General features: G+C 36.1%; 1 protein-coding gene across 1 annotated transcript; it reads right to left on the bottom strand.

Moving 5' to 3' along the window:
* Positions 1–780: 780 nt before the first annotated feature.
* LOC137405318 (b(0,+)-type amino acid transporter 1-like) lies at positions 781–8,967 on the bottom strand. The gene is made up of 8 exons (XM_068091546.1): positions 8,952–8,967; positions 8,389–8,611; positions 6,760–7,007; positions 5,703–5,895; positions 3,733–3,941; positions 2,812–2,968; positions 1,812–2,010; positions 781–1,039 (listed from the first exon to the last, which is right to left on the bottom strand). Exons 2-8 carry the CDS (start codon positions 8,576–8,578, stop codon positions 781–783), a joined length of 1,455 nt encoding a protein of 484 aa, XP_067947647.1. The 5' UTR covers positions 8,579–8,611; positions 8,952–8,967.
* Between the last annotated feature and the right edge of the window lie 6,392 nt (positions 8,968–15,359).

Genomic DNA, 15,359 nt, shown 5'->3' with positions numbered 1-15,359 from the left:
GGCTCTACATTATCAGCAAACAGGAAAGAAGGTTAATTTTTGGTTGAATTACATTGAATGATGTACAAGTTGATAGCTCAATGAGCCCATCGTATTCCATGTAGTTTAATAGTTGAGTTTGTGATTTCTAGATCTGGAGGACTTGGGATCAAATCCAGTGTTGTGCACATTTTTCATTGCTATATACATTAGCTTACGCTACTAACTATAGGTTACTCAGATTCATTGGGTAAAGAAACTTAGCCAATGGTAACTACATTACCTGCCACTGTTTATAAGATGTTTTAAATACATGTATTGAGAGAATGTGTAGCATAAGAAGTAAGAAATGGTTTTAACAAATCTGTTTTAGCTGCGCTTTGAGCATTCGAATATTTGAAATATGTATCGACCAGAAAAACACAGAAATAAACAAAAACCTTCATTTACAAGTTAGAGTATTAAATGTTGTATATGTTCGTTACCAAAAAATTGTTATGCAAAAACTATTGATTACCCGTACAATGTCGAGTATTCAGTTAGTAGAAGCGCATTGTTGAAGAAACACATCTTTTATTTTGTAATTTTCTTTTGTATTAAAAGCGTAATATGTACAGAAGTAATATTTTTAGTTAAATACCTGTTTTTAAAGTCATGGGCTGTGCGCTGCTAATAATTCACATAAAGATATAATTATTTTTGATACAGAGTCAAACAAAGATATGTATACACTTGGTTTACACAAAGTATACATACAAGTATTTATACAAACACCTAAATAAGTAAATAACAGTAAATTGGTCACATAAATTTGTCTATGACAGCCACACCCAGAAGTCTCTGCACAAACAAGGTCACTCCATCAAAGCAGGAAACTCTCGACTTAAACTTGATGAATACAACGTAGAGGACAAAGAAGATAAGAATTAACAGGACTCCATACAAATGGTACCAGTTGGGGTTGTTGATTATTGGAACGACAGCCAAGTATACATAGACTAAGGTCATCAATATCGGCAGAGGGAGAGGCACTCGAAATCTCTCCTCATTGTCATTGTGTCTACAACATTTATTATGCTACTCTGAACACTGAAGACAGCCTGACACAAAATCACCAATAAAATCGGACTTGCTGAAGAAAATTTATTAGTTTTTATTGAATCATTTTACTACCAGTGTATAACGAAAAAACCAATTTATTGTTTATAACTAAACTTGTGAAAAAAACATTTGCTGGTGATGCTTGGGATTTCTTTTTTTTTCAACAATTTTTTTCACGACAAAATCTATAAACGCGTTCATCGACGACAATTGTCCTTATTGCATACAAAAGTGCGTCTGCTCATATAAATCTTCTCTCACACATCACTGGACATCACACTTATTATACCGGGTAGTATAGATTATTCCTCAGCTCTGTAATGCAGCTGAGTGGCCCAAGTGGTCGAGTATAAGTCAGCTAAACTAAAGGTCATGAGTTCAAAACCCGATTGAAGAGCCTTTTTAAGAAGCACTGCAATTACACCCCACATGTATTTGTTCTTCTGTGTGATGGTGTCAAGATCTCATAGTTCATGGTTCTGTGATATAGTAGATGCATTTTATAAACAAACATTTTTCTGCTAGCAACATACAATCTGACTCATAGCCTTATGTAATTTTCTTGTAGAACAAACTGTCTTTTGAGTCTTCAACTGGTAGTTGTCTGCTCTCTAATCGAGTGTCATTTATTTAGACACTTACAGTGCCTAGTCAACTCTGTTTGTCACAACTCTAATCTCTTCTACCATCCTGCTGCTAGGAGTAATATCTGTTAAAGTTTGCTCACGTACTTCTGCAACTTGAGTTTAACCAGTGAGACCATGGCCATGACCTTGACAAATCCGCCAACAAATGCAAGAAAGTTGAGCATGGCAATGATGCCTTCACCAACTATACAGAAGATGATGGCCAGAATGGTTTGGTTAGCCATGGCTATTACCGGTATGCTCTGCTTCACATCCACCATTGCTAGCAGCTGGATTGTGTGACCTGAAATGTACAAGAAAAACTTTTTACTCTCAAGGTATGTCAAAGATTATTGACTATATACTCTAGTTTTAGTGTTATCTAACGGAATGCTCGGCGTTGCACGGGTAATCAATGGTTTTTGCATAACAATTTTTTGGTAACGAACACATACAAGATTTAATACTCTAACTTGTAAATGAAGGTATTTGTTTATTTCTGTGTGTGTCTGGTCGATACGTATTTCAAATATCTGAAAGCTAGAGGCACAGCTAAAACAGATTGTTGAAAAACATTCCTTACTTCTTATGCTACAGATTGCTTAAGATTTAAAACAGCTTATAAACAGTCGCAGGTAATGTAGTTGCCATTGGCTAAGTTTCTTTACTCAATGAATTTGAGTAACTTGAGCTAATATTTTAATATTAACGATAAGATGATGAGAGCCGTGTAAATAAAGCTCTTTCTGAAGCCAATTAAGAGTGTTAGAAAAAAAATATGCATCTCACAGGGTTTAAACCTCCACATTTGGGTGCACAGATGTTGAGCCACGCACACTACCACCAATCCATGCAGCCACCTTGCCACACTCTGGAATAAATGTCCATATAATCATTACAAATCATAATCTCTCATGGCTCACTTAACTTCAAGCGTGAATATCTTAACCAATTGCTTTTAACTGGACAAACACTTGATTTTATACATGTATACCGGAAATAGATTTGCTACTATGAAATAGAGTGAGGATAACTCCGAATAGAAAAATATTTTCCTCTAGTTTTGTTATGTGGCCAACAATTTATTTACTGTGTAAAAGCAAACCTTCTCTCGCAAGGCAGCACATCTGGCGTGTCAGAGCATAAAGCCCGGAGAGGCCTGCTCCTAAAGCTGATAGAGAAACAAGGAAGGAGAAGATAATTCCCCATTCTCCAAAGAGAACTTTTCCCCATTCCAAGACAACTACATCACTAGCAATCACCTATAATGTAGAGCAAGAATATTTAGGTAGACAATCCTTGAGTGTCTGGGTATTTTATGAACACTATGAGAATGGTTCAGACTGCTGTTCAATTCTATTCTCAATATAAAGATTAATACCTATTGGGGTGATCTCAACCTTTTTAACATAGAAATATGACAACAGCTGATGTTATTTAAAATCTGTGTCTAAACTAGCATAGCAGTAGAAAACTGCAGTCAGCCTCTATGAAGTTTACCATCCTTTTTTTAAAAAGATACGGTGTTTAGTGTACATTAGGATGAATCTTCAACAAAACCTAAAACAAAGATCGGTGCCTGTTGGGTGGTCTCGGTCTGTTTTGTCTGACTCACCGATTACACAAGCTATATTGTGTGTGACCCTAATTGACCAATAGTATCAACCTGGTTTTATCAAACAGGGAGGCAACAAAAGCTCTCACTATCCAATCATATCAATCTTCTCCCCTCACAACATCATCAAACCTGACATTGCTTGATCCCTACACATTATTAACAAGTTCGTAATTTTGGCTCAACCAAATTTCGTCCTTGTATAAGCTGTACATAATTTAGATAAAATCGGATAATTCTTGTGCGGCAGGTTTGAGAAAAATTTTAAATTTATATTAGAATCCAAATCTGTTTTACTTTTATAAATCTATTGCAAGTGGGTTTGCATGGCTTTAGTAGCAGAGAATGCTTCTAGGTCAATCCTGGGTGTACAGCCCTAAAAGTAGCAAGCAGCTGATAGGCTGTACTCACTCTGTCTGGACCAATCACAGCATAGTAGGAGATGTTGATGAGAACATAGAGTGCTGTAACCATGCTGACGGATATGATGATGCTGAGTGGAATATTCCTTTTATAATTCTTAACTTCTTCTGTTAAATTCATCACATTGTCCCATCCAACATAAGCAAATAGTCCGCTGTAGAATGCGACGGCCACCTCCCAGCCATTTGTAGTCGTCTCTTCAATAATTCACTGCCTTCATTCACATACCAGTATTATTATTACAACCTTTCGTATACCTCTATGTATTTCCATGCATAATTATTTTATATAGACACGGCTAGCTGATCTCTTCTGACACCAACTCCGAGTTGTCAAATTGATCTACTTTAGTAAAGTGCCAATCAGTCCGTGTTTAGTTTCTGATGCTACAAGATGCCGCCATCCAATTCGTCAAAGCTCTTAAACCATTATATATATATGTATTTAAAACAAAAATTGCTTGAAAACTGTAGTTGTATAAAAAAAAACAATCATCAATATGCATTGAGATAATAGGCAAGCTGTAATATCAAAGAACACATTTCCAGTATTCATATTACTTAAGAACTTTTCATACACTTGGAAAGATACTATATGTATATGTAAATGCATATGTATATACGTAGGTATGCATATGTATGTATGTATATATGTATGTATATATGTGTACGTGTATACTAGGTGAATGCTCAGCGTTGCACGGATAATAAAATTATTACCCAATGAATTTGATTAGCTTACCTCGTAAGCTCGTTGTCTAAATATTTACTAAAACGATAGCAGTGTTTGAAGCCAGGTTAATAATTATTACGATCATAACTATCAACGGTGTTAGTTAATAACCCCAAGTGCTGTAGCCGTGAGTATTTTAACCTATGTAATAAATTTCATCACCATCATTCATCGCTAGGGTCAGTTAAACAATCACAGTGTAGTGGTTTAGTTCGCTAGTCTTCAGACTTGGAGGTACCGAGATCAAATCCTCTGTGAGGTGGATTTTCTATTGCTAGATTTTAATAGCTATAATTGGACTCAACCATGTCCAACAAAAATACTGAGATTTATATAGATGTACTGCACTTATAAAAAATTAATATTTTTCGAAAAGACAGAAATGTGAGCAGTTTAAGGCATAGACAGTACAGATACAGTATAGATGGTCTCTCATGCTAATATAACATAAGTTCATCCTCAACTTTATACAGCTTGCAGTCTCTCGTTTTTACTAGGTGAATGCCTTGTTTTGCACAGGTGATGAAAAAATTTATTTTTAATGGGCAAAGTCTTTTAATTCAATGAATTTAAGTAACTTAAGCTAGTCTAAATTTTTTACTATAATAAGAGCCGTTGTGGTACCTTAAGCCAGCATTAGGCAATAATCTCTCAAGCAAAAATGATCTTAAAGCGTGCTAGCAGAAGCGTGCTATGTTAAACAATAAGCATTAAAGACTAGAAGTTGTACTAAGTATGGGAACAACTATTCCATAGTATAGCAAGCAGACTAGGAGGTGTAGTGGATAGACACATCTGTCTGTGGAACTGAGATCCCGAGTTCAATTCCAGCACGAAGTGGTTTTTAATTTCTAAAACTTTTTCTTTATAACTGGACATACAAACGACAAGATTGTTTTCTCATGTGACTATCACAAAAGAATATGGAATGATTTAAAAAAAGATTTTTTAACAAGTCTCATAGCCAGTGGTATACTAAGGATTCAGCGAAACCAGGAAAAAAAGAGACTGTAGAACTTAACACGCTTTCCAATCTTAATATAAATGTCTTGAGCTTCTTTTTTAAAAGACCATGTTTTCATTTTGATTAGCTGAACAAGTATGACCGGATAAAAAATATTTTTCTAAGCTACCGATATTCAATCTGAAATTAGCTTAGCATCTGTAGAGATGTTATACAAATTCTACTGCATACATGATTGCCACACCTTTTGATTAGTTTTTACCTTTAAATGGCTGCGCCAATTCGCTAGTTCCTTCCTTGGCCATCCAGTAGAAACCTCCGACCACAATAGACAGCATTGTGAGTACCTTCACAACCAGGGTGACCTTGACTATTTTCTGCACAAGTTTTGTAGATGTGTTGATGTAGAATGTGAAGATGACCAGAGCTATTGCTAGCATCTTCACCAAATATGGCTAAAAGTCAATTTTAATTGGTTAAGCTCAGCAGGTTAGAGTTCGATACACGGTGGGTGTCAATTATTGTGTCGACAAGTAGTTGAATGAGTAGTTGAATGTCCGGCGTTGCCCGGGTACTAAAAAGCAGCTTATAAACAGTCGCAGGTAACGTAGTTGCCACTGGCTATGTTTCTTTACCCAATGAATTTGAGGAACTTAAGCTAGTAACATGAGCTAGTTACTTAAGCTAGTAACTAACTTATACTAGCTTAGTAACTTAAAGTCTATATTTTTACTATTTTATAAAAGCCGTGAAACCAATTTGTGATCATTACATGTCATGATCTCTCCCACAAGCATGATCTTCAAGCTTGCTATTAGTAACCAGTAGCATTTTGCAAGCTTCTTAAGTGTGTATTATAACTTGTGTAATAAGTATGTCCGCGATTATTCTATGATCTGGAAAGACAGCGTAGCGTAGTGGTTAGTTAACCCTGTCTGCAGAACCGAAGGTTTCGAGTTCAATTGTGAGGTGAAGCAGACATTTTGTTCCTATAACTTAATCTCTAACTGGACATATGAACGAAAAACAGACACACACATACATAGATAGAAGAAGATGGAAGATTAGAACTAATATGTTGAGACTATGAGCCTGCTAGTACCAGCCCTGGGGTAGGTTACTCATTGAGAGTAAGTCACTCATTAGTTAGTGCATTGGTCATTGTCATCACTATTTAAAAGACAACATTTAAGGTCCCTTATTATGTACTCATATCATCTTCAGGCAAGAAATAAAGCCTTCAGTGTATGTGTTCATATTCCAATAACCCACAGTGAATACAAATTTATATTTCTACAAACTGATATATGTTATAATACCGGTTTAGAGCAGTCAAGGAAGGGTGACAATAAATATTCTGATGCAACTATGGCCACTAAGGCGAAACCTCCAGACCCGAGTGTGACTGTTAAAAGGCCAGCAACAAACGCAGGTGCCCCTCCTATACCCCTTCTGATGTATGTCCACTCCCCGCCTGACTCTTTGAGCATGGTAGCGAGCTCAGCGTAGCAGACTGCAGATGCCATGGCCACGAGTCCACATAGCGTCCACACAATGAGACTCAGACCTAAAAGAGTGTGGAGGCACTGGGAGCCAAGCCAATACTTGGCTTTCACTAAAGATAAAGGCAGCGTAACAAATGTTTACTCAACTCGCACCAATATATGTCATACTTGTTTTCAACTTTCAAAATGTTTAACAACTGCTCACATAACAAAGCAGTTTTTAAATGGCCATACACTGTTCCTTCCTTTTAGTCGAAAGCTTGACAGGAACTTTTTACCTCTGATACCTTAGCGCTCAGAGCCCTTCTTATTGCTAATAGCATGTTCTGTATAGCTACATTGACTACATGCCCCTCTGGTTAGTTGAACACGGAAACATACCACATTTATTACCTTAACTATCCATGTGGCAGACAGCTCACACATTAGATCGTCTCCTCATGTTTTATAGGGCTAGATAAGCAAACCAGTGCTTTTACTAGAATTATTGGACTTGATTTTTATGGCTTTTAGTATAGGAACTTGCTAGAATGTTGTAAAAACATAACGACATCTTATAAAACTATGCGTCATTCTTAGCACTGCAGTTTTAAATCAAATGAATATACATCATATCAACAAAAAATGAAATCTCTGTCTCATTTATTTTCTATGTGCTTTCATTTCATGAGTATTTCAGTGATGGACGACTTCAAATTCAGCTGACAAAGCTTTTGTTCTATTTAGTTTGTCATTGATATGAAACAACAGCAACCATTATCATTCAGCTTGTTTCACAATTACAACTAAAAGAGAAAGGATTTTCTAAGTGTTTTTTTATAATAATTGGTCACTTTAAGTTATGGCTGCCACCATCTGCATTCATAGACCTTTGTGACTGGCAAAAAAGAAATAATCTGAATGTATATTTGAGTCAATGAAATGAGTTGCCATTATTGGACAGACTACAATTTCTATTGTAGTTCCTTCTATCTGAAATCAGCTTCATTTGATCTTCCTTAAAAATGGACTCACAAACTCATTATTTAAAAAAGGTCACTTTTGAATTAATGTTTAATTGTTAGAAATGATAAAGTGCAATATATATTGAAGCCTTTTTTGTGTTACAATAGCAGTTACTTTCAATTTTTCATCACAATTTTCTGGACACGCAATTAATAAGATGACAAAATTGTTGGTCAACGTGGGGCTCCATCGCTTGATCTTCATATATTGTTAAACTGACACTGTGAGCAACTGAGCTAATCAATCACCTTCCAAAGCCTCAGTTCTAAGCTTCAATTATGCCAATGGCCAATAATAATGGCAAATGGACAGACAGACAGACAACGGCCAATAATGACAAAGATAAAAAGGCTGATGTTCATTATTGTTTGAAAGTCTGTGTCATTGAAGACAGGGAGTTCAAATTAAATGCTGAATCAACATAGCATAGCATCTTACCTGGTGAGCCTGTGAACATTAGCACGCCTTTAGGGCTAATGAAGATACCGGCCCCAACTATTTGACCAAAGTTAAGGGCCACTGCCATAAACAGCGTTATTGTTCTTATGAACTTTGGTTTCACTGTCAGGTCTGCAATATGACTTTCTGTGGCGCTGGCAGCATCGGCAGCATGTTGTTGTTTCTCCATCTTTACTCCTCTTTTTACTACTTGTTTTACTAGCTGCAAGCAAACTACGATATGACAAAGATATTTATACTAAAGAAAATTTATAAGCTATGTTAACTCGAAATTGCCCTGTTATCAATAGGGAGTATTTCTTCTCAAGTAAATTTCTTTATGAATGTCATGCATAAACATAACAGTTTTTAAATCTTTGCTTTTAAAAGACTATTACTAATCAAAATGGTGAGATAAAGTCGGCAAAACTTTTGGCAGCGCCATATGAAAACCTTTTTTTTCAACTGAAAAAATTCTTAAAATTTTGCAAGAATACAAAGTGATATTGCTCTATAATAATTCAGTATATGATAATATGATAAATATGCATCTCTCGACTTACCTAGCATGAAACAGCAAAAGACAATGAGTAGTTCTACTGCTACAGCATTGGCATGACTTACAGCTTCTACAACAATGAGTTGCTATGTTTGCTTAGGACGTCTATAATAGAATGTTTTCTATCGACTTCACAAACACTAACAGCTGTTCAGTGGTTCTAGTTATGACGAATGTTTTCAATACTTGTTGCCAAGCTTTTAAATGCAGCTCTATACTATTTGTTGCTGTGTCACCATGATGTTGTGCCTCTGGAAAGATAATATAACCATAGAAATAATCCCTGTCGACTCCTGTCAGCTTGCAGTTGTATTCAGTGTGTCTCTTGGAATGACTCATAAATAGTGTCTGTACTACCTTTAATAGCAGTCATTTATAGAGATTCAGATAAAACAGCGATGATGGTATATAATATATTTTATTCTTACATAAGAATAGGATGCAATTCAAAGTTGTCTGAAACAAGTTTGTTTCCAGCTTCCTGCTCATGCACTTATTCTTTTCTCATGATAATTCCGACTTTTACCCAGCAGTGATTGGCCTGTCTGGCAGCTTACCATATGTTTATTAGTTGCATGCGTTAAAGATATAAAAATAGCATACTGTTATACATGTAGATAATTCTATAGTACATATATTTTGAGTTTGAATTAGCTCATAGAAATTTCCAGAGCAATAAAATACAAAATCTACAATCAATTCGGGCGAGGTCTTACCAGTGCTGCACTCTGTGTAAGCAAGAGGCAGCATTACTTACGCCCAGTTGCTGTGTAAAGCTTACTTGTGAGTCGGGGCTGGTTATATAGTGTGAAGTTTTGTCAAGCTGTGAAGTTTGTAAAGTTTGGAGAGTGAAGAGAGTGACACTACTGCTCAAGGTGAAGGTTAGAAAAGGCAAATAGACGAACTGCTGCTCAAGGTGAAGGTTAGTGAAGGGAGAGAGAGGCGCTACTACTCAAGATGAAGGTTAGAGTAGGTAAAGAGAGGCACTGCTACTCAAGGTGAAGGTTAGAAAAGGGAGAGAGAGGCACTGCTGCTGCTCAAGACGAACTTAAGAAGTAAGTTATAGCAAGTTTGGGAACATTTACAGTTATATAATAGGCATGACTGGCACTAATTATCATCCAGTGTATAGGCCTACAACATGTTGTATACAACATGTGCATACAACATGTGCATACAACATGTGCATACAACATGTGCATACAACATGTGTGATTAGTGACTAGTTGCTGTCAGATCATTTATTATTACCCTTGCAAAGATGTATGGTATGTTTAGGTATGGCTTTTGTGTTTAAGCTTGCTTAATAGTTAATTTTATGTTATTTTTTTAAAGAATTTACAAATCATTTTCGTAGGCAGTTAATTTGTCATCTCTATTAAGATTTACTGCACACTCTACTCTTCCTGTACTTTTATGTGGTAAAAAGACACTTAGTAAAACCCATGATGCAACCAATGAAACTTCTTATACATATAATTACGCCAAAGTCTGTTTTGTAGCTTTTCTTTGTCAACTGTAAGTTGTCTTGTATTAGTTGAGCCTTTTAGCCTAAGTGTTAAAAACACAATATTACACTATATGTTAACAAAAAATGCAGCCACCCTCCAAAAACATTAACCAAATTTAAAAGGTATACTGAAGCATATCTGACATTTTATCTAGCAAAAAATGTTTGACGACACACCTAAGGGCAGCACCAACTATATAAAAGTAAACATAACTTTAAGCTAAACTACCAATCCAATGCATACACAGCCAATTGAAACCAATAGATGAGCATAACCTGCTGCAGCGAGCCTTCTTCTTTAGCGCCAGTGCGCTGTGAAAGTGTAATGTCACTTTTACGCATTCAATTTTATTTTGTACACTTTCATGTCAATCGGCTCACACCCTATAAACACTTTGATGTTAATCAGCTCACACACTATTAACAATTTGATATTAATCAGCTCACACACTATTAAAACTTTGATGTTAATCAAAGGGCCTATGTGAAATCTAGCACACTATAAACACTTATATTTTAATAAGTCACACACTATAAACCACTTGATTTCAATCTGCCTACGCTATAAACAATTCGATATTAGTCAGCCCATATTCTATATACAGTCAAACATGGATAATTCGAACTTCAAGGGACCGAGCAAAAGTGTTCGAATTATCAGAGCGTTCAAGTTATCAGAGCACTGTCACAAGTCCATATATTTACTTATTTATTAGTAGATACATGTACATATACAAACTATAATATAAATCAAAAGCACAAATGTCTTGTTTCAAATTAAATGCTTCTAATGTAAAGTTTAAAACGTTTTCATGAAAAAGTATAGAGATTTTTCTATCACTTGAGATTGGTTTGTTGTTTGAGGTGATGTTATTGCCAGGACGTTTTTCAGATTGACATTGGCAAAACTTGATCGTTGTTGAAATGCTCAAAAGAAAAGACTTTTTTTTTGGGGTTTTACCCACGATCAATTTTGCCGTTTCTTCTTGAAGTTTATGCAGATTACCTTACTTTACCTGGGATTCGTTAAGAGCAACACTCCGAGGCAGTTCAATTAGAAGTTTTACGAGGTTTTACGGTACATTCTATATCACTCACGCTTTTTTAAGAGATACTTATTGAATGTACACACGTATTCTGTGTTTAGGTCAAACGATGAATAGTTTTTTGTAGCTCAGACAACGTATACGTTTAATTACACCAATTTTAAGACGTTTTAAACATTCAACATTCCGACGTTGATTCAACACGGAATCAACGTCGGAAAACTATTCATCACGGGCTAGCCGGGTCACGCACTCAAGGATTTTCGCCACGCACATACCCTAGGACACTTATATTTCGCTAGTATTTAGTTTCGTGCGTAGCACACAGAGTAAAATTTCGCTGCAACTTAATTTCGCAGCTCTGATGAGTGCGAAAATATAGTGATGTGAAAATAAATACAGTGGAACAAACAAATTAGATTCCTCAGGTCCGGTCCTCTAGTAAAAAAAGTTTTTATATTTGCGACTAGTTTGTATTTGTAACCCGCAGATATAAATGTATGGCAGAAATCGATAATTCAACGTGATCGCTTGCTGCCATTTGTTTCTTGGACTATCAATGACGTCTCGGTCCTTTCCGTCGTGACCGATATGGTACCAATATTAGATCTCAAGTAATTATAGCAAGCGATGGCCATGGCACGTTTTGAGTTCACAATATTTCAAATTTTAAAAAAATCAAATACAGTACATGTCTCATAAAAAAATAAAATAGATAGCAACCAACATCACAACCAGAACTGTATAACATGGTTGGACCTGGTGAGGGTTGTTATCGTTTTTGGTTGGCAGTAAAATTCATCACTACAATAAGTATTATTTAATTGTATGACTTCACCTACCAGACTTTCATCCTCATCAGTTACAAAATCGGTGACTAAACTGATATCATCATCTTCTTCGTTTGTCCTGGCTTTTCAAAAAAAAACTTGTTATCTTAATTTGCTTTGCCATGCTGCTCATTCGGTGTATTAACGAATTTACTAGAAATTTCCCAATGAGCTCAATCACACACAAAATTATCTGCATTTCTAATATCACGATTTTGTTGTGGATATCAATGAACTACAGGGCCGTATTCCCTTGGACAGCTGGCCGGCTAAGACGCCCCAACCTTTTAGGAATTTCATAGTCCAACGGCTATAGAAAGGTTTTTATCGCTGTAGAATATCACTTTATTCGAAGCCATAGATACAAACATCAACTTTTAGTAGTTCTTAGGCGTCATTATTATCTTCATCAGCGGCAAAATGTTCTTGTTAACGACTTTTATAAAGGTTTGCAAAATATCAAGTTTTAGCAAACATCTGCTTGCCCATATCCTACTTAATGAACTTGAAATAAAATCGGCAAAAATGATCTTTGTTAAAACGCTTAAAAGAAAAAGATCGGTATCGGTATAAATAGATCCTGCAGATATTCATATGAATATATTGTGCAGGCCTCAAGTTTGTACAATCAAAAGTATAGACTAAAATTACAACCTCAAAAACAAAAAATAAAAAAGCTTATTGTATGACATATATATCTCCGAGTTTCATATCTCGTATAGTTCTCGGAAGGAAGCTATTATGGTACTTGTTGTTATTTGCGGTTAAATTCATGGGCTGCGAGGCACGCTGACTTCTAGTGGTACAATGATCTTCATTTTTATTTTTACTAAAAAGCTCAGGAAACTTGTGTGATATTGCTCCTGGAGACTCGGAACAGGCGTCTCTGATCATTTTATATAACAAACATTTACGCAAGTTGGTTCTACGTTCCTCTAACGTCTCCAGGTTCATGTCTTTAATTAAGCCAGTTACACCAATATCGCGACCTTTAACATTGCAAATAAATCTTACAGCCTTTCTCTGAACCGCCTCAATCTGGTCAACCTCGTATCTCTTGTACGGGTCCCACACCTGGCATCCATACTCCAAAATAGGTCTAATAAAGGATTTATATGCAAGTAGTTTGAGAGCTTTAGGTGCACTAGATATAGATCTCCTTAAAAATCCTAGCATTTGACTGGCCTTTTTAACTTTGCAATCGATGTGATACTGCCACGAAAGGTCACTAGATAGCCACACTCCCAAGTATAGTGAATGGGTTTCAAACTGTAACAAACTTCCATTTAAAAAATATGGCAACTGGTCGTCAGAACATGCAGAACCTGAAAAACACATCACCTTACACTTTTCAATATTAAATTCTAGCTTCCACCTCTGAGACCAATCGAAGACAGCGTTTATGCTATTCTGAAAGTCGACAACAGTAAAGGAATTATCAATTGAGGCATAAACTATAGTGTCGTCCGCAAACAAACTAATATTACAATCAACACATTCAGACAAATCATTAATATACAATAAAAACAATCTAGGCCCCAAGACAGAACCCTGGGGTACCCCACTTGTAACACAACGACTCTCACTATTTACCCCTTTTATCGTAACTCTTTGAGTTCGCCCGGTTAAAAAATGTTTAATCCAGTCAACTAAAAAAGGACTAAGATTGTAGCGTTTCAGTTTATTAATTAAAAACATGTGAGGGACCTTGTCAAAGGCTTTTTTAAAATCTAAAATTAAAGCATGAGTTGGTACTTTTCTATCCAAAGCTTTTGCAATTGAGTGAATGGTAGATGTCAGTTGAGTCTCACAGGAGAGCCCAGCGCGGAAACCATGTTGAGAGGTGCTAATTATTTGATCTAGTTCGCTATTCAGTTTATGCAAAATGATGTGTTCCATAATCTTGCATGGAATGCTTGTCAGTGATATGGGCCTGTAATTCCCTGGAACTGTTCTGTCACCCTTTTTATGAAGGGGTACCACATTAGCCTCTTTCCATCTTGTGGGAACTCTACCAAGCCTTAATGACTCGTTAAAAACAATAGTTAGGCAGTCTGCAGTTTTTTCGGGCTGTAATTTCAACATATTACCATTAATACCATCTGGACCGGGGGCTTTTTTGATTTTAAGATCGTTAATCAATTTTAAAACGCCCAAGGCTGTAATATCGGCGGCCCAGTTTTCACACTGTTCGACATGCAACAGTTGTTCAGACTGACAAAATTGTTGCTGAAAAAAATCATTAAGCAGGTTTGTAATCTGTGGCAAGTTCTCTGTCAACTCGCCATTTGGTTGGGCAAGAGACTCAATGCTAGATGTATTGGTTTTCAAGGATTTAATATGTCTAAAAAAGGGTTTAGAATTACCCTGTTCCAATGGTGCAAAAACTTTAGTTTTTAGATAGTCATTTTTGGCTACATGTATACTCTTTCTATACTTCCTTTGTTCATTTTTGTATTTCTGCAACAAAAAATTATCACCCGATTGTTTAAACCTCTTCCAAAGTCGTTTCTGATTACGAGATTTTCTCCTTATACTATAATTCAACCACAAATGTTTTTCATTCCTTATCTCTTTAGTTGGAACCGATAAGTTAATAGCTTGGATAAAGCTCTTTTCGAACATGTCCCATAGTTCATCAATTGAAACACTAGTGGTAACTGCATGTTTTAAATCACGCAAAAGATGATCAAGAGACTGCTCGAATTGAACCAAGTCACATTTATCATATAATAGGATGGTAGTCTTAGCAGCACTTTTAATTGATCTTGCACATTTGATTGAGAAAGTAATGATGTTGTGATCACTTAAGCTATTAGGGTATATCTCTAGATTTTCCACCATGCCTGGGTGGGTGGTCATCAGCAAGTCAAGAGTGTTTCCCTTAACATGGGTTGGATCAGTAACTAGTTGAGTATATCCTAATGAGAGTGTGTCACTGACAAATTTGTTGTGAAGAACCTTATTTGCGGTCTTTGGCTTCACTGAAGCAGGGTTTGTTTGCCAGCAAATTCCAGGAAAGTTAA

This window comes from Watersipora subatra, chromosome 9 (assembly GCF_963576615.1).
Source record: "Watersipora subatra chromosome 9, tzWatSuba1.1, whole genome shotgun sequence".
Taxonomy (NCBI): Eukaryota; Metazoa; Bryozoa; class Gymnolaemata; order Cheilostomatida; family Watersiporidae; genus Watersipora; species Watersipora subatra.
This window is presented reverse-complemented; position numbering and strand designations above follow the sequence as displayed.

Coding starts and splice junctions, on each gene's coding strand:
- LOC137405318 (XM_068091546.1), bottom strand. CDS start 8,578: ATGGAGAAACAACAACATGCTGCCGATGCTGCCAGCGCCACAGAAAGT. Junction 7,008..8,388: donor AATGTTCACAGGCTCACCAG/GTAAGATGCTAT, acceptor ACACTCTTTTAG/GTCTGAGTCTCATTGTGTGG. Junction 2,011..2,811: donor GTGCTGCCTTGCGAGAGAAG/GTTTGCTTTTAC, acceptor TGTACATTTCAG/GTCACACAATCCAGCTGCTA.